The 27,235-nt window shown below is 53.3% G+C and overlaps 10 protein-coding genes across 10 annotated transcripts; 5 read left to right on the top strand and 5 right to left on the bottom strand.

Moving 5' to 3' along the window:
• Nucleotides 1–204: 204 nt before the first annotated feature.
• VTN49DRAFT_5717 (uncharacterized protein) lies at nt 205–1,769 on the bottom strand (the record flags this gene model as incomplete). Its single annotated transcript, XM_069413805.1, has 10 exons — nt 205–238; nt 315–484; nt 548–797; nt 852–992; nt 1,052–1,089; nt 1,154–1,176; nt 1,232–1,393; nt 1,464–1,549; nt 1,617–1,648; nt 1,710–1,769. 10 exons carry the CDS (start codon nt 1,767–1,769, stop codon nt 205–207), a joined length of 996 nt encoding a protein of 331 aa, XP_069266440.1.
• Nucleotides 1,770–4,173: 2,404 nt separating this feature from the next.
• Nucleotides 4,174–5,442, top strand: VTN49DRAFT_5716 (uncharacterized protein; the record flags this gene model as incomplete). Its single annotated transcript, XM_069413804.1, has 1 exon — nt 4,174–5,442. The coding sequence occupies one exon, from the start codon at nt 4,174–4,176 to the stop codon at nt 5,440–5,442; it is 1,269 nt and encodes a 422-aa protein (XP_069266439.1).
• Nucleotides 5,443–5,555: 113 nt separating this feature from the next.
• VTN49DRAFT_5715 (uncharacterized protein) lies at nt 5,556–6,367 on the bottom strand (the record flags this gene model as incomplete). Its single annotated transcript, XM_069413803.1, has 2 exons — nt 5,556–6,262; nt 6,316–6,367. The coding sequence occupies 2 exons, from the start codon at nt 6,365–6,367 to the stop codon at nt 5,556–5,558; spliced, it is 759 nt and encodes a 252-aa protein (XP_069266438.1).
• A 191-nt stretch (nt 6,368–6,558) lies between these two features.
• VTN49DRAFT_5714 (uncharacterized protein) lies at nt 6,559–7,631 on the bottom strand (the record flags this gene model as incomplete). Its single annotated transcript, XM_069413802.1, has 2 exons — nt 6,559–7,481; nt 7,559–7,631. The coding sequence occupies 2 exons, from the start codon at nt 7,629–7,631 to the stop codon at nt 6,559–6,561; spliced, it is 996 nt and encodes a 331-aa protein (XP_069266437.1).
• A 707-nt stretch (nt 7,632–8,338) lies between these two features.
• On the bottom strand, nt 8,339–11,864 carry VTN49DRAFT_5713 (uncharacterized protein; the record flags this gene model as incomplete). Its single annotated transcript, XM_069413801.1, has 2 exons — nt 8,339–11,573; nt 11,632–11,864. 2 exons carry the CDS (start codon nt 11,862–11,864, stop codon nt 8,339–8,341), a joined length of 3,468 nt encoding a protein of 1,155 aa, XP_069266436.1.
• Nucleotides 11,865–13,873: 2,009 nt separating this feature from the next.
• On the top strand, nt 13,874–15,793 carry VTN49DRAFT_5712 (uncharacterized protein; the record flags this gene model as incomplete). The annotated part of the gene is made up of 2 exons (XM_069413800.1): nt 13,874–15,428; nt 15,489–15,793. 2 exons carry the CDS (start codon nt 13,874–13,876, stop codon nt 15,791–15,793), a joined length of 1,860 nt encoding a protein of 619 aa, XP_069266435.1.
• Nucleotides 15,794–16,417: 624 nt separating this feature from the next.
• Nucleotides 16,418–17,681, top strand: VTN49DRAFT_5711 (uncharacterized protein; the record flags this gene model as incomplete). The annotated part of the gene is made up of 3 exons (XM_069413799.1): nt 16,418–16,558; nt 17,324–17,438; nt 17,539–17,681. 3 exons carry the CDS (start codon nt 16,418–16,420, stop codon nt 17,679–17,681), a joined length of 399 nt encoding a protein of 132 aa, XP_069266434.1.
• Nucleotides 17,682–17,790: 109 nt separating this feature from the next.
• On the top strand, nt 17,791–19,134 carry VTN49DRAFT_5710 (uncharacterized protein; the record flags this gene model as incomplete). Its single annotated transcript, XM_069413798.1, has 3 exons — nt 17,791–18,044; nt 18,246–18,305; nt 18,369–19,134. 3 exons carry the CDS (start codon nt 17,791–17,793, stop codon nt 19,132–19,134), a joined length of 1,080 nt encoding a protein of 359 aa, XP_069266433.1.
• A 786-nt stretch (nt 19,135–19,920) lies between these two features.
• Nucleotides 19,921–21,721, bottom strand: VTN49DRAFT_5709 (uncharacterized protein; the record flags this gene model as incomplete). The annotated part of the gene is made up of 2 exons (XM_069413796.1): nt 19,921–20,047; nt 20,109–21,721. The coding sequence occupies 2 exons, from the start codon at nt 21,719–21,721 to the stop codon at nt 19,921–19,923; spliced, it is 1,740 nt and encodes a 579-aa protein (XP_069266432.1).
• A 2,940-nt stretch (nt 21,722–24,661) lies between these two features.
• Nucleotides 24,662–27,214, top strand: VTN49DRAFT_5708 (uncharacterized protein; the record flags this gene model as incomplete). Its single annotated transcript, XM_069413795.1, has 1 exon — nt 24,662–27,214. One exon carries the CDS (start codon nt 24,662–24,664, stop codon nt 27,212–27,214), a length of 2,553 nt encoding a protein of 850 aa, XP_069266431.1.
• Between the last annotated feature and the right edge of the window lie 21 nt (nt 27,215–27,235).

Below are 27,235 nucleotides of genomic sequence, written 5' to 3'. Positions count from 1 at the left end.
TTAACATGATTGAAGGGATCCAAAGGGCTGCAGTTAGAATCGATGAGGAGTAGATAACTCGAATTTGCAAAGAGTATATTCTGTACCGAAGAAGACTAGGCCTCCGTGCGCGTCATGGGAATTTCTTTTAAGAGGAGACTTGCATAGCAAATAAGAGTATAACTAACCTTACCTACATGTTGTCAATTACAGATTTCACCTTTGTCAATGCTCAGGACGCTGGCCGTAGACGACATAACTGCGCATATCATTCGTGGTTAGAAGTGTATCAGATGACGGCGAATAATATTGTTCAGAAGCCACGGAATACTCACAAATTGAAGACCACATGAATGTCGCGTCTCCTGCCATCAGCCCGGGCCTGGCTCGCAAGAACAATAACTTCCTCCTTAGTCCACTGCTTGTACCGCGTCAGAGCGGCCAGCGCACCGCTCTCGTACCCGTTCGCTTCGGCCTGTGCCTGGTTCCACGCCCCGAGTTTCTTCTGTATCAAGAAGTCAGTCCTGGACTACTATCTGATTCAAGTTCGGAGACACGGAAAACTGACAAGATGGGGATCCTTTGGCCATATACCGTATGGAACAACAAACTTTTCCACGTGGATGTTCACAAAACCGGCATCCTTGAACCACTGCTCCAGCTTGGGTCCCGGACGGACCTCTACGCCGGCCTTCTCGAACGCGCTGTAAACTTCGTCATAGTATCTTTGGAGCGCGGTACCTTTGAAACTGCCATCTTCCGAGGTCGGATAGCCATCCCAGTCCTGGAATTCAACCCAGCCACCGGGCTTGACGGAACTACTTTCCGTTAGAATCTCAAGAAAGAAACGAGAAAAGGTCCTGATGACATACCGATAGCACTGCTTAATCAGTTTACCAAAGTCCCTAATCGAACCCATCAGGTACCGCGCGTGAATGAAGTCGAATGGGTTCTTTTCGTAAGTCCAGTCCGACTCAATGTCATCCACTAGAAACTTCACATTCGGTGGGACCCTGCCAAAAACCCGTCAGCCGAGCGCCTTGAGTACTATGAAACTTTTGGTCAGACTGACAGAGTCGGTTGGATAGGGCTCAAGTCACAACCGATCACCTGGAACAAATAGACCAGGTCTCAGCATTCTGGTCCATCAATGATCACTCGATGCGATTTTTACCTCAGCCGACGGATGAAGGTCCCCTGTGATGAGTGAGAATTCGTGTCCTGCATCAACGAAACGCAAAATCAAACTTACCAAAATCAATCGCCCAGATACCTGTCCCAGTCGCGAGGTCGATGACCCGCTGTGGATTCTTGATCGGGGCTAGATATAGCTTCCGGTGCAATATCTGCAGACACATCTCGTGCACCATATCTAGGCGATCATTTTCGGATTCATCGTTGGGGAGCAGGTACGCTAGATAATGAGTAATGGTCAGTTTGATTCCTTATCTTGGACGATCAGGCAGGAAGAGGCCAGCTCCTACACCCATCGCGGTATCCATGATAGCGACGGCCATTTTCATGACGGTAGTCAAGCACCGATGAGATTAAGGACGCACTGTAGGACGATCTATATGCCGAAGAATATGTGTGAGCATGCCTTTAGGGCTCAACCGCTGTGGGCCCACCCAACATACAGCTCATCTCCATAAGATGAGTCATCCTCGAACTGTGACAGTCAAGTAAGCAACGAGATCTGATACAGAGTATCTACTGGAGGAATATCATACCGAGGTGTCGACTTCAACCCGAACATTGTTGTTGTTGGCGGTGGTTGTCTCTTCCGTCATGTGGAATAATTGGTCACCGTTCAACAAAACCCTAAAAACGGAAGAGATTCGAGCCAGTATGCAGGAACGTTTTCAAGAACAGATCACAACGGCCAGCAAGATCTTTGCAATCATTCATCCATAGCCAGCGCTAGACACGCCGGCTCAGTATATATACTCGTACATGGACAAGGATCAGATTTAGTTCTCTGACGGATTGCTGCGCCTTTGCAAAAACGGTAACAAATTCATTTACCTTTTAGGGCACATGGTGACATGGGGTTTTTTTTCTTATGAGACTGAGTAACAGGGGGCGGGGGGCCGGGGGGGGGGGAGGGGGGGTTGGTCCAGGCGAAGTTTGTGGAATCAAGCGCACGCGAAATCAGTTCGAGAGAGTCAAACATTCGAAACATGCTTGGCCTCATTACTCTGGAAACTGAAGATTGTTTTGGGCGTTGTTCTTGAAATGTCCCATTCGGAGGAAATCCTCCTATAGGTACCATTTGAAAACAAGACTCTGTATAATCTCGCAATGTTTTGGTAATACACGAGTCTGACTGAAGTCTAGAACATGGATGCATGGTTGCGTATCCGAACGAATTTATTCTGTAATGCTGCCTGAATTGTTGCGGCTTGCAAGGATCCCAGGCCAACTGCGAATCCATACACGGTGCGAGTATTTGTACCCCATAACTCGCTAGTAAGTTTTCACAAGTTATGTGGGGTGCAAAAGAGCGCACTAGCCACTAAAACACCGCGCATGAATGAAACTAATCCAAAATAATCTAAAATTTTCTGTCCAATCACTGAAAAGCCGTCGTCAGTTGACGGAGAAGGTACGGTGTTTCTCCGTAATACTGACGAGTTTGAGGCCAGCCTAGTCTGTATTGTTTTTGTTCTTACACCGTCGGGCCGAATGCCCTAGCCATTTGCCTTACGGCCTTGTCCCTTCCTATGATACAAAAAAGCCATTTCCCCAAGGGCGGGATTTATACAAGAAGTAGTTATTTGTACTCCGTATGCTGCTCTTGTAATAAATCCGTAATTTTTCCTAACCTCCTCGCTTAAAATGGTCATGCCCTCGTGTGCCATGACCGCAGCCGCCCAGTGGGGTGGGGTGGAGGGCCGATGGGCAGCTGCCGTGACGGCCATTTCGTGCGTTACTCGTGCCCGCACCCTGGTAGTGTGCGCACGAGTACCTGGTTTAGTTGATCATGTCCGCACTATCAGCTATTTGAAGATGCAACCTGTGCTTTCCTAGCCGCCACGGCGGCTTGAACCATTAAATTAGGCGGCTTGTCCTGTCCCGATTCTTTACGGATGTGTCAAAGTCGCCGTACGTTCGCGTTGCGAATGGTAGGAGGCGTTTTGCCGCAGCGTCTTCGCAGTCAGCCCGTTATATGGATTACAGGGCTCCACTCAAGTGGTACTAAACAGGCACATACATACTGGGAGCACATATCATAGAATACGGAAGTCCTTTTCACTCCGTTCGTTTCAGAGGATGGAGTTGATCTGCGGATCTCGGGAAGAGACAGTCGGCTACAATGGATAGAGTACTTGCTAATAACGCTTATGACCACTTTTTCTATCCCTTCAGTGAAATTCTTGCAACCGAGACAATGGGTTTGCGGTTGCGGAAGATGCAGTGTTAAATGATTATCATACAATACATTTAGGGCTAAGTCAACCAGTTACTGCTAGTGTGCCGCAGGTGCTGCTTAGCAGTCATGCGAAGAGGACTCCTCATTTCTACTTAGCTAGATGAGGTCGTGCGCTAGAGGTGTGGTCGCCAGTAATATCCCAGAACTGCTGAGCTTGGGACCCGGTCAATAGGTTATGAATTGCTCCGAAACGAATGAAGGCAGTGTAAAGGCCCGAATCCTGGTATTTAACCCTAACCACGTGACATAGATTTGGACAAGTATGGAGTAGTTTGCTGCTGAAATCGATGCTTTGGAGTTCCGTCAGCTTTCTGGCCGGAAAGCTAGTAAAACCCCCTTTTTGTGCGACTTATTGCGATTGTTGCGAAACACCGTGATCACTGCCATCTATCCAGTTTTGTTTGCTCTGGTTTACTCGAAGTCTCGATCCGATTTCTCAACTGAGTAAAATTCTACGTAACCATTCTCTAAAAATCCCCATGAGAATCTGACTTTTGAGTTCAATTTCGTAAACTAAGCTTTATTAGGTAGGTATTAGGTAGGTATATAATTTGTCGATGACCCGCCGCATTGTCTTTTTGATCTCGCACGGCTGCCACCAAGGGTGAGATGATAAATTCAACCTGCCAAATTGCTGGTGAAGTAATTAATTACTAGTGGTCGCGCATGAGCCTAATGTGGTCGCAAAAACAGGCGACATATCAAGCACCTTGCTTGGTACAATGATGAAAAGCACGAAATCATTGATCATTGCCTGAGACATGACATCCTCTATCCTCTACCAAAATGGCCAGCGGACGGTTTTCCTTGTCGACATCCCTATCTCAATTGCAAATGCGCAACAGCTTCCCACATCGTCTTGCACAGGCACTCAGCGGAGGCTGATCTCCTCGCCTCCTTTGAAGCAGCCTTACCCGTCACCGCCTGAGCCGAAGAATGAAAAAGCGCGAGCGAATGTACTGCAGATGATGTCCGAATCGCAGCTGCAGCTGCATGAATCAATCAGACCTGTTATTGAAAGAGGACTGCAGGAGATTCGGGACTCCCTCGCTGTTGGGAGCTTATGGTGTCTTCCAAGAGCATGTAGTACAATCGACGAATCTGATAAAGGAGCAAAAGAGAACACTCTCAATACAAGAAACAAAGAGAAAAACTTCCAGCTAAAAGCGCCGGGGAATAATCTACCGCGTCCGCCAGTGATCCTCTCCCCAACCGACAGGAACTGCTTCTCCCACGTTTCCGACCTTCACGGCTCGGAGGTTCGAAATCCTTCGTCAAGTTCCGTGTTTGTGCGGGTCGCCGCTGACTCGCAAACATATACCATTCCGCCGGTATCATCATTTGTGCTGGGCGCGCTCGCCACGACAACAGAGTCCGCAAACAGCAATCCAATTCCAGGTCTCCCGCAAGACCGCAAGTATTCTCTCATTCTTTTTGATCCGCCGTGGCCCAACCGCTCCGTGCACCGAGCGGCACAATACAGGACTCACTCAGAGAATGGCAACAGTTTGCGTGGACTAGTGGCATTGCTACGTAGCATCATACGTGTTCATCTGGATACGAATAACCAGGCAAACCCACCAATAGTGGCAATCTGGACCACTAACAGCGCCAAATCACGCCAGGCAGCGCATCAAGTCTTCCAAGAGACCAACATGATCCCGATCGAAGAGTGGATATGGGTGAAGATAACGGCGTCTGGAGAGCCGGTGACGCCGTTGGACGGGCTCTGGAGAAAGCCATATGAAATCCTGATCATCGGAAAGGCGGCAACATCCGCACCGGAAGTCGCTGGTGCCGAGAGTAGAACCGTCGTCGATAGGAGATTGCTGGTTGCAGTGCCGGATGTGCATTCTCGCAAACCGAATCTCAGAGAAGTTTTCGAGGCTGTAGGGTTCCTTCCGGGCACGGATCCAGAAATGGGTCAGCGTTACACCGCGTTGGAGGTTTTTGCACGGAATCTCACCGCGGGCTGGACGGCTTGTGGAGATGATGTGATGCGGTTCAACTCTGATCGATGGTGGATTTGATTTTACATTGATTCCGATACCCTACCATGTCAAATCCCTCTACATCCATAACGCCCAACCCATGTTGATAACCTCCCAAGTCACTCAATTGGAAAATATACAAAGCAAGGACATCACGTAAAAACTGGTCCTAGACTGACCAGACTGAACCTCAAATCTCCCGCGCCGTCGGCTCCCTCCGCCTCCTTCCGGAGGAAGCGTCTCGGGCCCAGATCCAGGGCCTTGTCACTGAGCACATCCTCATCGGGACTCAACTGGCCCCGTTGCAGGGGGCCTTTCCTACGCCCGTCCAGCTCCCAGAGCCGATTCTGGCGGTCCTTCACAAACGCAACAAAATGCAGGTCGACATCCTGAGACGCGTCCGGCGCCGCCGTATCCCCTTTCACCGCAGCATCCGCATGCGCACTCTCCAGCGCTTTACTCTCATAGAGCAGATCCGCGCGGGCCAGCGGTTTCAGCGGCTCCGCCTCGCGCAGGAGCTTATCGAGGTCCGACCCGGGCAGAACTTGGTCGCGGACGACACCGTTGCTCACCGCGTGCAAGAGGCCAATCAACCCGCATGCGTTGCGGATGGTCTGCTTAAACCACATGACGGGTTCGTCGGGTCCGGAGCCATCGTACTCGGGAAGCTCGGTGTCCTCGGCGATCCGCCCAGCTTCGTACCGCTGGCTGACAGGGAACACGAGGAGGAGGGCGTGGGAGGGCCGCGGGACGAGAGCGAGGAGGTCCGGCTCATCGATAGAGTAGACATCGGTGAAGCCGAGGGTTTCCGGTAACCCAAGTTGGTGCATGAGGTGTGACATCACCTCGGGATTGTTTTCTTTTCAGTGTTAGCGACAAGTTCTGGAAGGACGGTTCGGGGGCACGGTTTACCCAAAGGCACAAAGGCCTTTGCACTGCGTGGAACATCCGGATTCTCTGCCATTTTCTCGCCTCGATTCTCACTCTCACTTGATATGAATAAGCAGGCACCATGAGGGAACTTGTTGCTCGACCACTAGCCAAGGCTGCCAATTATGCAAACTGAGCAAACAAGCCGTCCAAACGCTGCAAACATGCGGGGAACGGTAAGCCAGTTGACCAAACTTAACCATTAAACTCGGTAGATCTATCGGTCTACGATTTTGCCTTCAATGGCCCAAAAATCTCCCTCCACAGCTCACTCTCGTCTCCAACAACATACGAAAGACTCACGTCCGCTAATCCCGTCTCTGGCCCACCTTCCATCACTCTCAACTGCGCGATCAAATTCTCCAACCCAAACGCCTTGCCCACCGACTGTGTCATGCCCGCTTCCAGCATGACATTTACCACATGAATATGAAAATGATAATACGTCGGTTGATAATGCACATAAAGCTTCAGCTGATCCGTTTCCAGCTCTGGATACGCCTTGACCGTAGCATCCAGCACCCGCTCCCGCAAGCTCTCCAGGTACGGAACATCCTTCTTCCTGAGGTCACGCAGGGACCAAATATCGCGGCGGTGCACCAGCGCAAGTAGATGTAGCGCACCCATTGTCTTGCGGTCCCAATTGAGATCGGGTAGGAGATGGAATCCACCCTCCCCATTATTGTTGTCGGTGCCGTAGTCCCGCGCAATCACGTTTTCCTGCTCCGAGCGACCCTCAAGGATATTGTAGACCCAATTCAGCCGGCCTTCGGCACGTTTCCGTTCCATGTACGGCCGGACGTACTCGCGGTAGATTTGTGGCGTTTCGGTGACCATGCGGAGGGTCTGCGTGGAGTACTTCCGGATATGTTCTTCGGTGCAGGGCCAGATGAGATTGATCTTTAAATCCGCCGATATCTCATCTTCCCCTTCCTCTCCGCTATTATTATTGGAGGAGGGCGAAGAAGTCGAGGCCATGTACCAGTGGTAAATATCATTATTCCCCAGATTCCGCACCCGTGTGATCGCCGCGTGTAACGCGCGCAGGGCTTCCGGCGACTCAGTCGCAAAGGCAGCACGCTCGATAATCAAGAGGCCGTGCTTGCCGTGAATACGGCCGAGAAGGGCTATGCGGCGGTCATGTTGATCTGCAGAATGGTCATGGGAACTAGCGGTCAGTGTCCGCGGAAGGACGAGTGAGACGAAGAGGAGCAAATGGGCGAACCCTTGTTCAGTAATCGCTCGATTTCGAACAGCGGAATTAGCGCTTCGGCGGTCGCTTTGTCTTTGGTGCTCATTGTTCGTGCTGGCGGGGGGCGGCAGGAGAGTTTTGCTGTCAATTGTCCGTACCTAGAGTGTAGATACATGAGAGAGCGACTTATCGCCTTCAAGCTTATCATTTGCGTGCCTGTATTTTCAGGCAAGATATCAATTACGAGTAGTTACACGTATTCTAGACTCGAAAAGGAAGAATGAAGCGCCGTAGTCACATCGAAAGCTCTGCATTCATGACCACTCCTACAGCCCTGAATCTAGCAAGAAACATTTCAAGCCAAGTCAAACTCCCCAAATCAATCAGATAGATTCGCACATCAAACATCCCCTCTCCAATTGCCGCAGTAAAACCAACTATCGGTCAAGCCAAAAATGGTACACATGAATGGTCAAGGAAGCAAAGCAAATGATAGTAATAGCCATCACACATGTACGGGAAATAAGAACTCGGTAAGATGAAATTTGTAGATCCGCAGCATGCAAAACCTCCTGCGGTGACTCCTCTCCTCACGATCCAGCGTCGGATTGAGGACTCGTCTTTTTCTTTTTGCTGAAAGGACAAAAAAGAAACAGAAAAAGTTTATACAAAAGAACCACAAAAAAAAAAAGGAAGATCGTTATATTGGTTCCTTGTTTTGCGCGTCATGCTCAATACCCGTCAAACATCAATCACTTTTGGTCACCGCTAGAAGCTAGTTAGCGTTGACGTAGAGTCATGGGACAGGACAGATCATACCCGTCCACGTCGTCCATTCCCCGGCTGGTTCGGAATAGCCTGTGCTTGCGGATAGAACGGCGAGGGATAATACATTTGGGCCTGGCCCACCGCCGGACTGTACTGCGGCGCCACATATCCAGGCTGCGCCAGCATGGGAGTCGGAGCCATCTGCGATGGGATCGATGCCGGCTGCAGGCCACGGAGATTGTCAACCCCACTAGGGGCGGCTGGGAAGCCAGGGTAGTTGTTACCGCCCATGGCTGCCGCCGGATACATATTGGCTGGCGCCAAGCCTCGCGACTGGAGATAGGCCTGGTATTGAAGCTGCTGCGGGTTCATCGACATCATGGCTTCCGGCCCAAATGCGGGATTCATCGGAAGGCCATTGTTGTAGTCGATCGGCTGCTCATTGTTGCGTGGAGCCGAGGCAGTATTGTCCATGGGGCCTGCATATTGTTGTCCGCCGGATTGCTTGTCACCGGCCATGCCCGAAGTGTGTCGGGACGTCGGGCGATGCTGCTTATCGCCGTTGGCACCACTATCTCTCCCTCCATGATGGTCACGAGAGCTGCCCCGCGACGACAGACCGACTTCATCCATCAGTCGTTTGTAGCCCTGGCTGGGAGTGACCTTGAGTTTCGTCAACACCTTGGACACGTTCTTGACAACCTCGGCGCGCATCGACTCGTCAAAGAACGGCGTGGTCAAGACCTTGAAAATCAGCGTCGCACCGGAGGAGTGGTCCCTCAAGATGTTCTCCAGGACCTCATCATTCGGACTGAAGAAGAGGGCCTTGAGCACGATCTCGCGAGCTTCCGGTTCGTTGCGCTGATTGATAACCTTGAGAACAGTCAGGTATGCAACCCTGTGGGTGCAGAGATGCACCAGATGCGGCACGAGCCGCGGCGCAAGAACAGTTCGGCGCCGAGGGAACGTCCAGGTGTCAAGGTACCAGGTGAGGAGGATGGCCCCGTTGGAGTTGGTGACCAGTTTGACGCTATGAAGCGCGATGGCGGCGGCCAACATCCGTTGCTGCTCTTTGCTGGTATGGTGGCTCTCCAGGCACGCACGCATGGCGCGCGCACCGAACCGTCCCTGGGCAATCTCCCACATCCGGCTGAGCATCGTTTCGAAAATGAAATCGTTGTAGGGTCTGCCGAACCGCAGGCAGCATTGCAGCACGTAGTTGCCGTACTGATCGAGGAACAGCGGAACAGTATACGGCCGTAGGCTATCCACGATGATCTGCATCTGAGACGTAGTTTTGGTGACGTCGATGATTTTCTGGGCAGCCCACGTCCCATTCTTGTGGACGCCGATCTCAGCAAGGTGTGGCGCAATTCGGATCAGCATCTGCTCCTTGACCGGCTCCGAGCAGTACTCAAACAGTTTCTGCACGACCGTGTTGCCGATGTAATCCGACGACAGTTCCGCGATCTCGGGGAGCATGTTATGTGCAATCTCCTCAATCTCCTGGATGGTGCAGAGGCCATGGTCGATGCGTTTCCGAATGTCACGTAGCTTGGGCGCATCATGGATCCGGTTCGGACTCGGTTCCGGGATGGGCGGGATTTCATCCACAAAGGCTTTGTAGGCAATGGCTCGCTGAACGCTGGCGTTGATGCTGCAAGTCTCCTCATCCGAGGCGCCAAACTCCCGGACGATTTGGGTGAGTTCTGACTGAAGCTCAGGCAACGGAGGCACATGGGGCGTTCTCGCTCCGGCTCGCTCGGCCCCAGAGCTGCCATCGCCACCAGCTGCGTTAGGGTCCGGAGTGGAAGTCTGAGCTCCGTTGGGTCCTGTGGGTGTTCCCGGCACCTTGGCGTATCCGATGCGCACCGGACCAGCACCAGGGAAGATTTCCTTGCCGTTGAGCATGGACTTGGCCTGGATGGCGCTCTCGATCCGCTCGTAGTTAACGAAGCCGCAGTTCTTGTGCGTCAGCACCCGAGTCGACTCAATCTTGCCATACACGCCAAAGATGGCATCCAACGAGGTCACCGTGGTTGACACGGGGATGCTTCCGATCCACAAGGCTCGCGTGGGACCTTCGATGCCTCCCTCCTCCGTCGTCTGCTCCGTCGTGGTCCGAAGACCGCTGGTAGTAGTATTGGCATTATTATTAGCATTGTTCATATTGTTTCCTCCGCCCATGTGCATCATCTGAACCGCCTCAGACAATTCCTCGTACTCGTTCCCCTCCGCAATGCGGAGGTCCGACGCGCTGATGCTGTGGTCCAGTCGCGACGGGGTCGCAAGATAATTGCGAATAGACGAGCGCTGCGGTGGAGTTTCAAGAACTCCAGCCGTCCGAGCCCGCGGTCGACTGACAGATGCCTGGTTGGCAAACGCTTGGACCGCGAGGTTGTGCTGATGAATCTGAGCCTGTGTCGCAGCCAGCTGGGCAGCAGTCGCGGCAGCCGATGGGGTCATCGTGCCCGAGGGAACCTGGGAATACGGTCCGTATCCCTCATCATCCTCGGCATACTGCTCCTTGGCGTTGACCGAGTACGATCGGAACCGATTGTTGTTTTTCATCATGGCAAGCTCCGCCAATAAGGGGGGCAAAGACGACTGCTGCTGCTGCTGGTGCGAGAGATCGACGGACGACTGATCCAATTTCGCACCTTGCTGCTGCGGCGTTTCCGCCAACCCAAGGTAATCGAGTGTTTTGACGTCAGTGTCGGCCAAACCATCTCGGGAGTACGATGACTGGGCTGGAGATGTCGGGCCTTCGGAAGACCGGATGCTGGCAAGAGTACTGGCGCGTTCGCGACTTGACGACCAGTGGGTAGAGAAAAGCGAAGGTCCGAAAGGACTGCTGGATGATCCCAAGATGTTTGTCCGCTGCGGCATGGATCCGGCTCTTAGTCGTGACAATGTCGTGCCACTGCCACCAACGCCCACGGTTGCCGTCTGCGAGGTCGATTCGACACCGGACAATCCCGGTGGTCTGAAGGGACTAGTAGACGGCGTCGGGCGCGAGGTCTTAGACAGCAGGGATTGCTGCGACAGGCTGCTTCCGTTCAAGGAGCCTACGCCGGGAAACCGAGACGGCATGGTCCCAGCTCGCGTCCTCCGAGCCGGGCTGTGCAGGGACTGGTCCGTCGCAGACGGAATCAAGTCTGGAAACTCATCCTGGTTGGGTGATTCGGGGATGTTTTCGCGAAGAGGGGTGGAGTGGCCACTGGACGGCGGGCCCCAGATGTTCGGGGAGACGCCTTCCTGGGCTTGAATCTCTCGAGCTCTGCGCAGCCAAAGGGGTCAGCTGTATGAGATACAAGGCCAGAGATTGATTCACATACCGTTTTGAATAGAGGCGAGTGCCCATGTCCAACGGGGAACCAGCCCCCAAACGGGCTGCCCCCAGTGACGAAGCAGCACTACCCAGGCCAGTGGAGGCGCCAAAGGCCGATTTCACGGAGCTAGTTGTATGGTCAGTGGGCGAGTTGCTGCCAGTCGAGGTGCCCGAAATCGACTGCGAGCTGGGAATATAGCCGAGGCTGAGATGGCCGTCTGGCCGTGACACCGGAACCATCCTGACCGGATTGTAGTTTCTCCTTTGGTTCGCGCAGACGACTCAACTGTTCAAGCGACTTGGCCAGACAGAGTGACGGAGGCGAAGCCCATAAGGTAATCCAACGACCGCAAGGTTCCGCCTTGATCTGCTCAACGCTGGCGGCGACGGGCCGCGCAAACCATGTAGAGCACACTGAACAACTGTTTTGTCCAACTGTGAATCCAATCGACGATGCCGTGGCAGTCCGTTCGCTGCGACCGGGGTTCGACTGGGAGTGACCGAGGGCACGTGAATGTACACACTCGATCCAGAGGCCCGATCCGAGTTCGATCGATCGATGAAACGTAAAGATCGGGGAAACGAATCTGGCTAAGGGCGGCTTAGCGAAGGCGGCCCATGTATTCGCCGGAATCGAAGGTATCCCGACGGAGCTCAAAAAAAGGCGGTCGGCACGACGAAAAGCGAAGAAAAACCCGATGTCACAGCACAATTAATCAATTCTCGTGGTGGTCAACGAAGCGAAGGAGGCAGAAGAACAGAAACAATGATCGAGACAGCTCAGCCCAAACAGCCGTCAACTTGCAGACACAGCTGGTGAAGATCGGAGAGAGGGGACAGGGGGTTGGGTGAGATGAAGCGGCAAGGAATTGAAAAGACCGGAAAAGGGCAACGAAGAAGGACGATGAGAAACTGGAGAAAATGAAGCACAAGGTTGAGGGGGGAAAAGAAACTGACTACTCGTAGAATTCAGAGACGAAGAAAAACGGTACTTTTGTGACCTCTGGAGCGGAATCAGAGGAGTGAACTTTTTTAGTGGCTTTTTTGGTTCTTTTTTCAATTCATTTTCGCCCCTGGCTCCAGACCCCATAATTACGACGACTTTTTGAATCCCGCCTCTCCCCCAGGATGGCCCTCCGCCTCCGACCCGCTGCGGAGCGCCGGTTTATGAAGCCAGTCTTCCCAGCGGATTGATGAGTCCTCTTTGAGCCGCCAAGATCATGGAGTTCGGTGCGAGATGTCAATCATCCCCGACTATCGGTCCTGAAACACAAGTTTGATCACCATCTCCTCCTACGCTATGACTCGTTACTATATGTATTTACTCTGGTCCCCATCTTAGAAAAGCACGGACGTGTGCCATCTCGTTGGTGTCGCTATCGGGAGCAAGGTCTCGTGGGCTGAAATGATTCCATCGCGCTAGTCCTGAGTCGAAACGGGCGCTCTTCTAGAGCTATTCAGCGGCCGGAAACACTCAGGGACAGCGAGTTTCAGACGCGCCGTTCAATCCCGGCCAGGGGCAAATGCCTTCTCAGGGCCCAGATCCGCCCCCGAATCAGCGCTCGCTGTCACGTCTCCGCACGCCAGCGACCAAGATCGAATCGAAGATCTGCCGGAGGCTTTTTAGCGCCCGTTCTCAACTCTGCCCAGTTTCCAGCGTCTTGAATTTCACTGGTCATATTGACGCTGAGCCCAACTTAATTAGCGAGTCACGGACCTGTCTACCGTCTTCAAGAATGTTTCCATCTGCAGGTCCTTGGAACGGTTGAACAATGGAGACATGGCATTACACAACGCAATTGGCGTGCTTCCGGCAAGGATGGCCATGCACACAGCTGAGTAGATACCAATCGCCAACTCCTTGCAGAAATCTATACCTGGAGCTATGAATGACTACCATGAGGCAATGATAACAAACAAGTTTTATTATTCTAGCAAAGAGAATGGCCTAGCTATCAAGCTGATTGTACTCAGTATGGAGGGAGGTGCTGTACGCTGATCCTCGTAAAAGAAAACAGGGATTCTCGACCCCTGATCTGACTGATTGGTGGCGGCGCTTGAGACGGAGTGGCGCACATGCGCCACAAAAAGATCACTAGCCACAGAAAGGGAAACCGGATCCGGGAGAAACTTTACTCCGATTTTCCGCGTCACGTGTTGAATGTTCTGATCGTTTATTATCTGGGTTCGATTCGCGAAATTTACAATTGGCCGAGATGACGAATTTACGTTGCTCATAACCCGGGAACATGGCGTCTGACGATGAAGATAGATCCCTCTCGGGGGACTCCTCGGAGTCGGAGCCCGTGGAGACCCTGATCGCTGGGCGTGAGCGGCGGAAGAACGCCGGGCGGAACATGTCGACGCTGCTGGACGCCGAAGCTGACGATGAGCTAAATCTTCTGTTTGCCGAAGATGGAGACGACGCCGATTTTGAAGAGGAACTGGAGGAAGATGCTGAAGATATGATTATGGACTCTTCGTCGGATGAGGAGGATCAGGGACCCAATGCCGGCGAAGACGACCTGGAAGGAGAACGAGAGCTGCAAAGAGAGCTGCGGGCGGAAAGGGCGAAGAAGCGCAAAGCACAAGAGTCGTTGAGATTGGCCACACTACGGAAAAAGGTCAAGATCGACCCAACTGCGGTCTCGAAAACCACCCAAGATGCGAGCACGCCGCGACCAAAGAAGAAGTCGGAGCGGACATCGTGGCTACCGACGCCCGAAGATGGTCCAACGCGGTCATCCTCGCGTCGGCAAACCATGCAGAACAAGGAACTCATACACGCACGGCTCAAAGACAGCGAACAGCGACGGCAGCGACTTCTCGCGACCATGGAACAGGCCGCGAAACGAAAAGAGAAACTTAAACCGCGACCGATGACACAAGCCGAACGCCTGGCGGAAGCGGTCAAGGTCGAGCAGATGAACAACAAGAGCCTCAATCGATGGGAGGAAATGGAGAGAAAGAAGGCCGAAGAACGCAAGGCGAAGATGGAGGCACTGAAGAACCGTCGGCTGGACGGGCCTGTAATGTCGTGGTGGAGTGGAGTTGCTACATGGGTCAATGGAAAACTGGTGCGCGTCGGCAAGGCCGACGTTAAACAGAAGCCCGACAAAGAGGAAATTGAGCGTCGGAGGAAGAGTAGAACTGCAGCGGAGCAGACAGAGCAAGTCAAGCAGGAACCCGCTGCGGGCGATGATGCATCTCAACAGCAGCCACAGCTACTCGCTGGTCAGCAGACAGGCTCGGAAGCAGCCGCAGACCACCCGAAAGACTCTGAAGATGCGCAGCAGCTCGGAGACAAGACTACAGAGGGTCCACCGCCAGATAGTGAACAACACACTACCGCCTCTGGTGACAACCGAGATAGCAGTCCTCCGTTTCGGGTCGTTACTACCAAACCACCGCCCGATATTGCTAATACAGAAGCGCAGACACCAAGTATGCAAAATGGCAATGCTGAACAAGCAACCCGGGATAATACAGAACCCAGTGTTCCCGCAACACCCATTGACTCCAGCCTTCCATCCACTCCCCGGCCGCCGGCTGCAGAGCCCATTCCGACCCCCACAAAGGGTCATAACGAACCTGGGCCCGACCAACACAGTCCGGTAAAATCCGAGGAACCAACAACTGTCGATCCTGCTTCGGACGCAGTTCCGCCCCCCACATCGGTTCTTCCCGAGGTGACCGAAAAGACGGGAAGAAACGCCATCATTCTCGACAACTTTGACGAAAAGACGGCACAGAGCCGCGACTACAGTATCTATTTCAACTCGAAAAAGCCTCCGCGGTTGACGAGTGCGTGATTCTTCAACCGTTAGTTCTACGGTTTGTCGAATGATGCTGACTTAAGTTTAGAAATCGCATCTCATCTGTGTCCTATTACTTCGCTCCCGGCTCGTTATCGCGATCCTGAGACGGATCTGCCGTTTGCCAACGCACTGGCATATCGGGAAATCCGTAATCTGCTCGCGCACAAGTACACCTGGAGCTCGATGCTTGGGTGCTACGTGGGCAACACTAGCGTCGCTGCCAAGGGGGTTCCCGAGCAGTTCCTGACGGGGATCAAAAAGAAAGAGGTACCCAAAACAGCGACGGAGTCGGAAAATAAGGCCACTGTGGAACCTGTGCCGAAGAAAGAGGCTGGGGAGGAGAAGAAATGATAGATGGTTAGTTGATGCCGCTGGACGGATCGCAAATCATCGCATCATCACATTGATAACCTGATAGAAATCATACGTTGTATGCACGACGACGGCAGTATTCACTAGTAACCGCCAGGTTGTCATAATGAATTCCAAACGATAAACACTGCAGGAAGGTGTGGCAACCCACATTGCAGAGTTGGACCCGGTCACCCGATAGCAACCCTGCAAAGCTTGTTTGGTGGGACAGCGTCATCTGTTCACTGTACTGAACTGGAGGACCCTGTGCGCGGACGGGGGTTGTACTGTTCTAGGTTCACTCTTGGACGGTCTTTCTCCGTCGGTACCTGAGTGTCTTGATTTGGTCCGATGTTGCAGACATGGGCTGCCATGCTGGCACTCGGCAGTCAAGACGAAGCCAGACCGAATTCAACGGTGAGCGAGCATTCTACTTTTTTGATCAGTGAACGTGCTTCGATCATAGGCCTTGGAATGGAGTAAATAATTGGCTATGCATTGGCATCGGGCACTGCGGGTAAAAGGCATTAGAAAAATCTGAGCGTGGATCGGCGTGGCCTCGGCCGTTCGGAGCACATGGTAGATCAACGATTTGCCATTCGACTGGTTGAGCGGTCAAGCCTGATGTTGCCAAGGGCCCAAGACCCGGCCGAAAGCTCCACGACAGGGATGTCTGCAAGGTCGGGCGATTTACACAACGGTGCCAGGAACGTTGCGGAGAATGAGATACACAAAGTTGCCAGTCCCACGATTGCCTGGTCCACCGTGCGTACATACTTGATGGATTTCCATGAAGCGGATTGATCATCCTATTTGTACTAGAAGATCCAATTGGGCTCATTTCTCAGATAATTTCGTTGGATTCTGCAGTCGGTCCCGTATGGGGCGAAGGGACGATGATTGCAGAAACGCGTTGATGAGGTGATTCGGATGATGATGCCGCAGTCCACATGCGGAAGACGTGATCGACGAATGGTCCTTGCCCGGGAACGTCACTAACCTGATTCGGAAGCGAGCGGAATGTTCTATTTTCGGCAGGTGATGAGTCATAAAATCATGTGACTGCCAGCCAATCAGAAGGGCCAATTGAGCCGTTATCTGCCCTCCGAGTTCAGTCCCCCTCATAGGGCTGAGGCTCGGGTTCGTTCTTTAGACAAGTCGCAGTCGGAGGATTCTTCGACCACGCGCCAATACTGCATGCCGCGGAGGTTCTAGATTTCCGACTGCAGACAGAAAGGGGACCGAAGTGCTGCAGTGGAGAGAGATGCCCGATTTCGTCAGACATGGAGAAGAGGATTCGCGCGTTGGAGCCAGGATTACGTGACTTCTGCCACTAGGGCCAAGGTTATCATTTGATTACGTCGAGTGGATAACCGACTGTTCTAGGCGTGGGAGTCGATGATTCCTCGGACAATAGAATAGATCATGGAGTGGTTTGACTCTCCACTACGAGTAGTATTTGACCCAGCGAGATTGCATGGGAAACAAGACAAAAATTTGACTCGGAGCCTGCATTCATCATATTAATAGAGTTCCCGGCTGATAACGAAAGCATTCGTGTTTGCCATCTTTTCTCCGGAGTCTGGACAGGCCAACGAGAACACAGCTCTGCCGGGTGGCTTATCTCTCTTATCTCTCACAGTCGGTATGGTATCGCAAGTCTCTTTTGATATGGGAATTCTTTATGAAGGAGTCTCCCACATGGAATCATTGTTTGTCCCATTGCTAAAGCTGCCATTGACCAGGTTCCTCTCCCGTCTGTTGGGTAGTCTGTACCTTGCATCGATACACCAAGAGTTACACGCCATCTCGACACCAAACACGCAGGGAGAAACGAACAAACCGTCCGTGCAAGCCGGCGATCTGTCGATGCGCCATTTTTATCTGATTCCGCGCCCGTGACCGCTCTCTCTTGCTCAGCTCGTGAGACCTGGAACCCCGAACCCTCCAGGGTGGATCCCCCCTGGGGCGATATCAGAGAGACAGAGATAGCAATAATGCATATTACCAAAACCTCACCGCCATCCATGAAGCCTGTCATAACCACTGGTCCAAAGAAAGGGTCAGCCGTCAGGCATTCCCGGCCTTTACACCACCGCCGGACCTCGTCTGTCCAGCCTTTTGTTGCCCTCAACACGTCCAAGTCCTATCAATCGATCAGCAAACTGCTCGGGGCTGGCGGCGGCTCGACTGTTCGGACAACAAACAGGATTGACGACGAGGACATGGCAACCAGTTTTCTGCAATATTGGTATGTTTTGGGTCGATCAATGAATTTGGGTCCTTATCTCCCCGTCCTCGTATTGGCAACACGGCCTACCCGGCCTCGCCTCCCTTCCGCCCGATTGTTGGTCCCTTTTGCGATCCGACATTTTGAGTCATACATTCCTTGCTTGTTGAACTCAGCCTCGTTGTGTCAGGATCCTCGGCTAACGCATATCATAAACCATAGTGCCATGTGTGAGACACAGATAATGATCCCCGACAACAGTGTTCTTTACTGTAGTGAGAGGTATTTATTTATCCCTTCCCGGTCTCGTTCGACTGGCTAAAACTAACTCTTGTTTTCTTTTAGGTGTCGCGAGATGGATTCAAGCAAGCCTCTGTCAGCATCTTACACATCCACATCCTCGATGGCATCCTCGCTAAGTCCACCGACGTCGCCTCCCATCTCGCCGCGCAGCAGTACAACGACACTCTCAATGAGCGCAGCTCGATCATCACCGCGGCCAATCCCCGGCAAACACCCTCGGATGTCGTCGGATATGGACGCCTCAATGTCCGGTCCGCGATGTCGCCATGGCAGCTCCCTGTCTTCGCATTCATCGACCGAGGCATGGAACTACCTTTCCCAGTTCTACTACCACCAGCAGCCGTTGTCGAGCGCCGCGGGCACGGCCGACGACGGTCTGGTTCTAGTTGTGCCATCCCTCCATCGTCGTAGCGGAGGAGACCCTCCCCCCCATCGGAGTTATCCCAGCATGCCGCCCTCCCTGACACACACGCCCGCCACGACTGCGGCATCGTCACTCAGCAGTAACGCCGACCTTCCCCCGAGCGGGTACCTGCATGATGAGCACCGTCCGTTGCCGCCACGCCACAACCCCTGGTTCTCCAGCACAAGTGGTGGGACAAAGGGCGTGCAGCTCGTCGTCCCGCAGCTTCCGACCCCTCCACCGTCCTCGACTGAGACCTCCATTCATCCCAAGGCAACAACTTCCTCCTCATCCTCTTCTACCACTGTGACGGAGAGACCAGTCGCGAGCAACGACTCCCCTGCCGTCTCGTCGCTTTCTACGGTGTCGACCCTCGTTGAAACCAATCAGCAGGTCTGCAACTAGACTTTCTTCTTCCCTCTTTGAAGAGGGGAAACAAAAAAGTCTTTTGTCTCTTTCCATGTTCGATTCTTTTTTCGAACTTTAATACCGTGGGATCTGGTCTGGCTACCGTCGCCCCCCCTTTTTTAATACCCTGTCATTTGTGTTTGTTGTTGAGGACTCTCGGATAATCATGATACCTGTGATGTACCGTTGATGGTTAGGATTTCGAGGTTTTTGAAGATAAAGCAGCATGCCTTTTGTTGGTATATATAATATAGAATAGATTGGGGGTTCGGGTGAATGACTCAAATGCCATGATTGTTTAATTCACGTCTTTTTTTAACCCGATTACTGTACGAGGTATCTGCACATTTTGAGTCAAAAACTGGTCATCGTCTCCCAAATTCGAATTGAAATGAATACGAATGCAATTTTCACAGTAATGAAAATTGATCGAGTAGTAGCTACTTTTTCCTCCGGCCAGACAATTAGAAGTTCGAAAAAAAAAAAAAGCATAAAGAGTCATTAATATGAAAAGGAAACTTGGTAGTTAACTTAGATGGATGGTGACATAATACACTATTGGAAGAGGAGTCGGAATCGGTCTGGGCCCGGGGTCAATCTATCTGCAGAGATGATACCAGGTAGGAGGAATGCAGGGATTAGGGTTAAATGCATTAATCAGGAACAATTCTAGGCGTGGATTAGGCTCAACACAGATGATGATATGAGGAGGAATTCCAGTAAAACCCTGAAATTTGAATCTATTCTACTCCGACATAACATTAGGAAAATAGACGGCTGTATTCAAGGGGTACATCTTCCCGTGAACCGCGGGTACAGGCAGCATTCTCGAATGGTGTAGCGGCCGCAGATCCACGCGAGGAACCGTTCAAGCCCAAGACCGTATCCACCATGAGGGGAGGTTCCGTACCTGGGATAATTTAGCATCCTGTAACTTATCTCTGAAAAGGAAAAGAAAGGTTGGTACTTACTTTCGCTGGTCCGTGTACCAATAGTACGGGCTCGGGTCCATGTTCTCCCGCTGGTATGCCGCAATGAGCTCGTCGTAGTCGTCGATCCTGCAACTGCCACCCACGATCTCGCCCACGCCCGGCATCAGGACGTCCACGCTCTCCGTCACCCGCGGGTCTGACGCGTCCTTCTTCATGTAGAATGCCTTGATCTCTGCAGGGAAGTGCGTCAGGAAGATCGGCTGGTTGATGGTGTCGGTCATCTTGCGCTCTGCAGCTTCGGCGATATCGTCGCCAAACTCGTGGGGTTTCCCTTCCTCATTAGGGATGTCGTGCTCCCGCAGCCATTCGATTGCCTCCGCATACCGCATCCGTTTGAACGGCCGCGCGGGGGGCTTAAAGTCAGGATTCATGTCATGGATGAACTTGGCGATTTGCGGGTCCTCGAGAAGGAGCTCTATCACGCGCGAAATCACTGTCTCTAGGTGGTCTAGTAGATCCTCAAAGGTGATAAAGTCCAGCTCCGCCTCAATATGCGTATACTCGGACAGGTGGCGCCGCGTCAGCGACTTCTCCGCCCGGAACGACGGACAGATACAGAACACGTCGCCGAGTGACGGCAGGCACGTTTCCAAGTACAATTGCGACGACTGTGTCAGGTACGCTGGCTCTCCGTAGTAGTCAAACTGGAAAAGAGTCGCTCCGCCTTCCACCTGCGTTTGCACCATCGCCGGTGGCGTCACTTCTAGTAGCCGATTCTCCTCGAACGTCTTACGGAACGCTCGCAGCGCTGCCGCTCGCACCTTCATCACCGCCGACGCTGTCTCACCTCGGAGAACCAGGTGACGGTTATCCAACAGCACGTGCGGCTCAGCATCTGGGGCCACACGGTTGGTGATAGCCTCCTTGTCGCCCGCGGCTTTGCCGATGATGGTGAAGTAATCGGCATGCAGTTCCCGGTTGTTCGGAGCATGCTGCTTCGGAGGCACCTCCCGCATCTCTCCGTGGATTGCCATCGACGTCTCCAGCGTCAGCGTCATTGCATCATACGTTCTGGTCAGGTCACCCGTCAAGATGCACTGCAGGTACCCGTAGCCATCGTACAAAGTGATAAAGATGACATCCTTTTGCGGACGGAGACGGTGTACACGGCCGAGCACACGCACGCGTGTGCCCTTCTTGGACCCGTCCGGCGACCCCAGCTGCACGATATTGGGATTGGTCTCGTCCAATCGGATCCTCACCGGCTTTGGAAGCGAAGGATCCTCCTTAATCACCACCTTCTTCGCCTCTTCCAGTACTTGACGACGCTTCTCAGCTTCCTCCTTCTCACGCAAGGCCAGTTGCTCAGCCTTGGCCGCTTTCTTCTTGGCTTGTTCCCACAAACTGTTGGCCTTTTTCATGGCCGACTTCGTGGCCGGCTTCCATTCCAACCGCGACGCTTCATTGCCATCCTCAACCGGCCCAGTCTGGGATTTACGTGTTAGGTACTGGATTCCGGGAGTGGTCGGAGGGTGATGCTGGAACGCGTAGGCGAGCGTCTTGTAAGGAGCTTCTTCGGTGCCTGCTACCGAGGGTTCGTCCTTGCCGACATCCTCGTCGATATAAACGACTTTTTGCTCACTGGCCGCCATTGTGGGCCGGCTGACTCAAGTCAATTGCTCGAGTCTGAAAAGTTTCAGATCGCTGGGAAGCTCGTCTACGTCGTGTACCGAGTGCTGCCAGAATGGAGCAGAAACCGTGCGTCAATTCACGCTGCCGTGGTGATGAGCAAGAGTATAGCCTTACCAGTGCAGTCTCGGCCCTCGATTGAGTGTCAAAGCCGCAGAGATAGCGCTGATTGCCAGATCTGACCTCCTCAAGAATCTGCGATACAACTGAAGGAGGGGCTGACTCATTGAGGGACAGAATTTAGCTGACCGCTTTCCAAAGCGGGATGAGATTATCGGCACCTTATCAGTCTACTCTAAGTAGTGCCTGAGGCATCAATGGGATTGATAACGGGAAGGACCTGCTGGAAAGAGCTCTCTGGGAATGCGTCACAAAAATAGAGATTACTGTAACTGTACTCCATATGAGTCTTTGGGATTCATCCTGAATGATCATTTGTTAAGCCAGATGGCGAGTCTGTGCGTCGTATAGATTCAGAACCGGTATGCTCTGGGACACACCCCATTGTCGTGACCAGGAGCTCGTGACACACTCCCCTCGCCGCAATGCCTCTGGCATTGGCTGTATCATGCAGTATCCTCACCTGATTCTGTGGCCAAGACATACTGTACCGGTTTGGATCGTTCAAGTCACTGAATCTTTCCCCATAATCGTCTTGTCCGCGTTCCCTTGGGTTCTTGAACTTGAAATCGAACCGGCGAACAGCGCTGACTGCTCATGATTAAGGCTGGCTCTGTTGATTGACAGAAAAGTCGCCCCAGAATTGTCTGTTGGAAACCAGCTATGGCTGCGGTATTTTCTCTCTGCGGAGCATGCACAAGGACAAGGATGCACTTATACTCGAACCCTTCCTTGATGTTCCGTCCACGAGATGTCCTGGTTTTGTATTCTGGTTCATGGCGTCGCTGAGCCATGAAATGCTTGAACCGGGAGAAAACCCAGATGCTTGGATCCAGCCGCTTCGGTTTAACGAAGGAGCAGCAACCATGGATTTTTCGACATGCTCAGGGCAGCTAGTGAGATTAGTCAGGGGTTTGCCGACTGTTGCAAGCCAGCGTCCCGTGCTCCACAGCCGATGACCGGCTCAAAGGACCAGAGCGCTGCTTGCCTGCTGTCCGTGTTTTGAATCGCAATAAGTTCAAGCCGAGCACGCTGCTAGGATCGAAAACGCTAACTGCGATAACTTGATAAGCCATCAGGGTCTTGAATACAGATTGCGAGAGAATGCGGAGGCTGGGGGCCTCAGGCTGGAATCCAAACGACGCTATTCCTCTCTCGGAACAGTCTAAGCTCTCGAAATCCCTGGCCCATTGCCCAATCAGACCTCTGGGATTCCGGGAATGTTCCTCCAACCACAGGGTTTGCGTTGAACTTTGACGCGCCTTCCTTGGCTTTTTAGGCGGTCGGATCCTTGTCCCTGACCAGCTACAATTCGTCGCACGCAGAAATCAGGCGCCCTGGCGGTTCGTCACGAGAGATGATTCCATCTCTCCATCACTGGCACCAGCGATGGCCCCTTTGATCGCCGTGGGCACGGCTGACGCACCCAGCGAACCAATCTTGGACGATCATGAATGCCAAGGGGTGGGATCCAATCATTCAAGCGAACCACCGGCCAAAGGGGAAAATACAAAATCCAAGTCCAGGGGAAAAACAAAAAGTCATTGCCCGTTGCCCTGTTCGTGCGGCTCTTTTCTGCAGCCGCAAAACAATTCAACAAAGCCTCGAGCATCGGTCAGGACAGAATCGGTCTGGCGTCTTTCAGGCCATGTCTCAGAATTCAAACGGCACAGATTCGAGTCACTTCTGACATGGGGCGTGCCAGTTGTGCGTTGAGTCAACCGCGGAGAACTCAAACCCCAAACCCAGACGGCCCCTGGACCACTGGGTGAGCCTAGTTTCCAGGGGCATCCATCCTTGTATGCACAACATCAAGTCGGTCAACGCGGTCGACAGTCCGCATGCTCGTTGTTCGCAATTAATGCAGCGGCCAATCTGTCTGCAGCCTGCAGGCACCCTGATCTCCACCGCGTAAAGATACCCACTCCGTTGGAATCTCCCGGTCCCGTAAAGCCCAAAGCCCTAGGCCGACCGACTCCGTATCGCTACGTACTGTACGTGTGTGTACTCACTAAACAAGACCGCCCGGTGATTATTAGTTCGCCCTAAGTTTGTACCCCTTTTGGCCCTATTTTCTCGCGACATTCGTTTTCGTCTTCTCCTGGCCCTTTACTTCTCTCATCATTCTCCTTCTCTCCACTTCACCCTCATTCTTCCTTCCCCTGGGTGCGTGGCTGTTTCTACATACCTTTCGTCCCATTCCTTACTTCGCATCTCATAATTATTAATTGCCTTTTTTAATTGTTCATTTTGCATTGGCACTGGCGGCTGTCGCTCGCTCTTCGCAGCCGGTCTCTAATTTTCACCCCCCTTAAATCAATTTCTTTCTTCATTCGGGCCTCCGTCAGTTTATTTCCACCTTTTTTCTCGTCGCGACTTGTGTTCGCGTCTTTGTCCCATTCCGTGTGGCATCGTCCGTTGGATACCGGCTTCAATCAGGGGCCGCATGCTTGGGACCCTTTTCCCCTGGCCGTTCACCGCGTCGACATTCCTCCAGTTTCGTCCGGCTTGCCAGGCCAGCTGCTGATCGCCGCCACGCTGTCTGAATTGAGCCTCTAGAACCCTCTAGGTGCGTGGTCATTTGTGTCCATTGTTCGCTCGCTGCGACATCGCCCGTGCATTCCAATTGACAGTTTGTCTCTCGACGAGTTCGCGTTCTGAAGGCCGTTCCCTCCATTTTCGTGTTCTGCACGGTGATATCATCTGTCCGAATCACAGCCAGCGCCGTGTGACGCTTGTCACATCGAGACTCTGAGGTTCCCTGACCGCCGCGTTCGCTCGCCATGCAAACAGCGGATGCACCGACTGGGCCCAAAGATTCTCGTCTAGTACCGTCGATCTCGAACCTGTCCAACGACCCCAATCTTCCTTCACACGGCGCCTTCAACGCTCACGAGCCGTCCATCCAGAGCTTCGGTGACCGCAGCACCCGCCGGAACAACACCCCTTCCATTAACACCGGATCGGTCCCCCAGAACGGGAACGATTTCGGCGCGCCAGGATCGGGCATGGATATCAATTACGCTCCGTTTCTCCCGTCCCAATTGCTGCTTGGAAGTCCCTTTCAGCCTGGAACCCCTTCCGCATACGCTTCGCCGCAGTTCCCCAACTTCGGTGGCTTCCCGCAGACGAATCCGTCGCACGGCCAAGGCACGCAAAATCAGCTCGGAAGCCCGACCTCCCAAGCACCCCAGAACCCCATGTCTCCTCCACTCTATCCCGGCATGACTTCGGCGGACGGATTTGGTGGATCGCAGATGTTGGGTGGACCACAGTCCTCGCTCGGCGCGTACCCTGGGCTGGGTAATGCCGCCTTTGGGCCCGCCGGCGCGGCACCCGGGATCATGCCGGGCACCAGCCGCACAGTGTACCTGGGAAACATTCCGCCCGAAACGTCGGCTGAGGAAATCCTCAACCATGTGCGGAGCGGCCAGATTGAGTCCGTGCGGCTGCTGCCGGATAAGAATTGCGCATTCATCTCGTTCCTTGACAGCAGTTCCGCCACCCATTTCCACTCGGATGCAATCCTGAAGAAGCTCGCGATCAAGGGCAATGACATCAAGATTGGATGGGGAAAGCCATCTCAGGTTCCCACCAGCGTTGCCGTCGCGGTGCAGCAGTCGGGAGCCTCTCGGAACGTGTACCTCGGTGGTTTGCCCGAGGACATTACTGAGGATGAACTACGCGAAGACCTGGGCAAATTCGGTCCCATTGATACTGTCAAGATTGTTCGGGAGAAGAACATTGGCTTTGTGCACTTTTTGTCGATTAGCAATGCGATCAAGGCGGTGCAACAGCTGCCGCAGGAGCCGAAATGGCAACCCCCGCGCCGAGTGTTCTACGGAAAGGACCGTTGCGCATATGTGTCCAAGACCCAGCAGCAGAACGCCGCTCAATACCTGGGCATTGCTCCCGGGTACGCACACCTTCTCAACAGCGCGGATCGTGATCTGATCTCCAACGCCCTGGCCCAGCAGTCGATTGCCGCAGCGGCCGTGGCCACCAGCGCTGGAGGTGTGAACAATCTCGGCAACCGGACAATCTACCTGGGCAACATCCACCCGGAGACGACGATCGAAGAGATTTGCAACGTCGTCCGAGGTGGCCTGTTGCACCATATCCGCTACATTCCTGATAAGCATATCTGCTTTGTCACTTTTGTCGATCCTACGTCAGCCGCCTCATTCTACGCTCTCAGCAACCTGCAAGGACTGATGATCCACAATCGGCGGCTGAAGATCGGTTGGGGCAAGCATTCGGGTGCCTTGCCGCCCGCGATCGCTCTCGCCGTGAGCGGTGGCGCGTCGCGAAATGTGTACATTGGGAACTTGGATGAGTCCTGGACCGAGGAACGGCTGCGGCAGGATTTCTCGGAATACGGAGAGATTGAGTTGGTGAATACACTGCGGGAGAAGAACTGTGCCTTCGTCAACTTTACCAACATTGCCAACGCCATCAAGGCGATCGAGGGCATGCGGAATCGCGAGGAGTACAAGCGGTTCAAGATCAACTTTGGTAAAGACCGATGCGGCAATCCGCCGCGCCAGCTGCTCAACAACCAGCACAACCGCGGTGCGGGACTTGATGGGCAGCAGTCACCGTCTCTCGGCCTCAATGGCTATCAGAACCAAGGAGGCGCGCAGTCCAGCCCAACTCGGGGGGCTCTTTCGCCCGCTCCAGGAGCGAATGGGTCGAGCCGCCAGAACCTCCAGCACATCTCTCCGGCCTCGATCCTCAATGTTGGGAGCAACAACCCGTTGACCATGTATCTCAACCATATCTCGGCGCAACAGCAGCAACAGCAAATGGAGCAAGAGAATCGAATGGCGGATCCCACGACGCTGACGTCGCTGCCGCAGCAGCATCATCCTAGCCAAGCGCTCGCTAACCAGCAGCCGACTCTGTACAACAATGCTGCGGCTAACGATATTCCAGCGGGCAACACCATCGAGTCGTCCTTGCACCACCAGCAGCATCATCCGCAGCCCCAGCCTCAGCACCAGCACAAGCCGTCGGTCAATGGTTTCCTCAACGTGTCGAATGGACACGCCACGGCCCCGCAGCAGACCTCGACGGGAAGCAGCAACAGTCTGAGTGTGCCTCGAGCGCAACACTCCCGTGCGGTCAGCCTGCCGTCGTTCGGCCAGGAGCCATTTGGGCCCAACTCGAGCCAGCCGTCGCAGGGCCGGAGCAGTATTGCCCATCATCAGCCGCAAGGAAGTTTCTCGAGTTTCGGCAAGGGTCTGGGAGGTCTGAACCATAACGGGTTTGGATTGGCGATCCAGAACGAGTCCTCTCTCTCAGGCTGGGCTGAGGAGGGGATCGGCGCAAAATAACTTGCTTCTCTCCTCTCTATT

This window comes from Thermomyces lanuginosus (genome assembly GCF_041956635.1).
Source record: "Thermomyces lanuginosus strain ATCC 200065 unplaced genomic scaffold VTN49scaffold_35, whole genome shotgun sequence".
Taxonomy (NCBI): Eukaryota; Fungi; Ascomycota; class Eurotiomycetes; order Eurotiales; family Trichocomaceae; genus Thermomyces; species Thermomyces lanuginosus.
The sequence above is the reverse complement of the archived record's forward strand: the minus strand, read 5'-3'. Positions and strand labels throughout refer to the sequence as shown.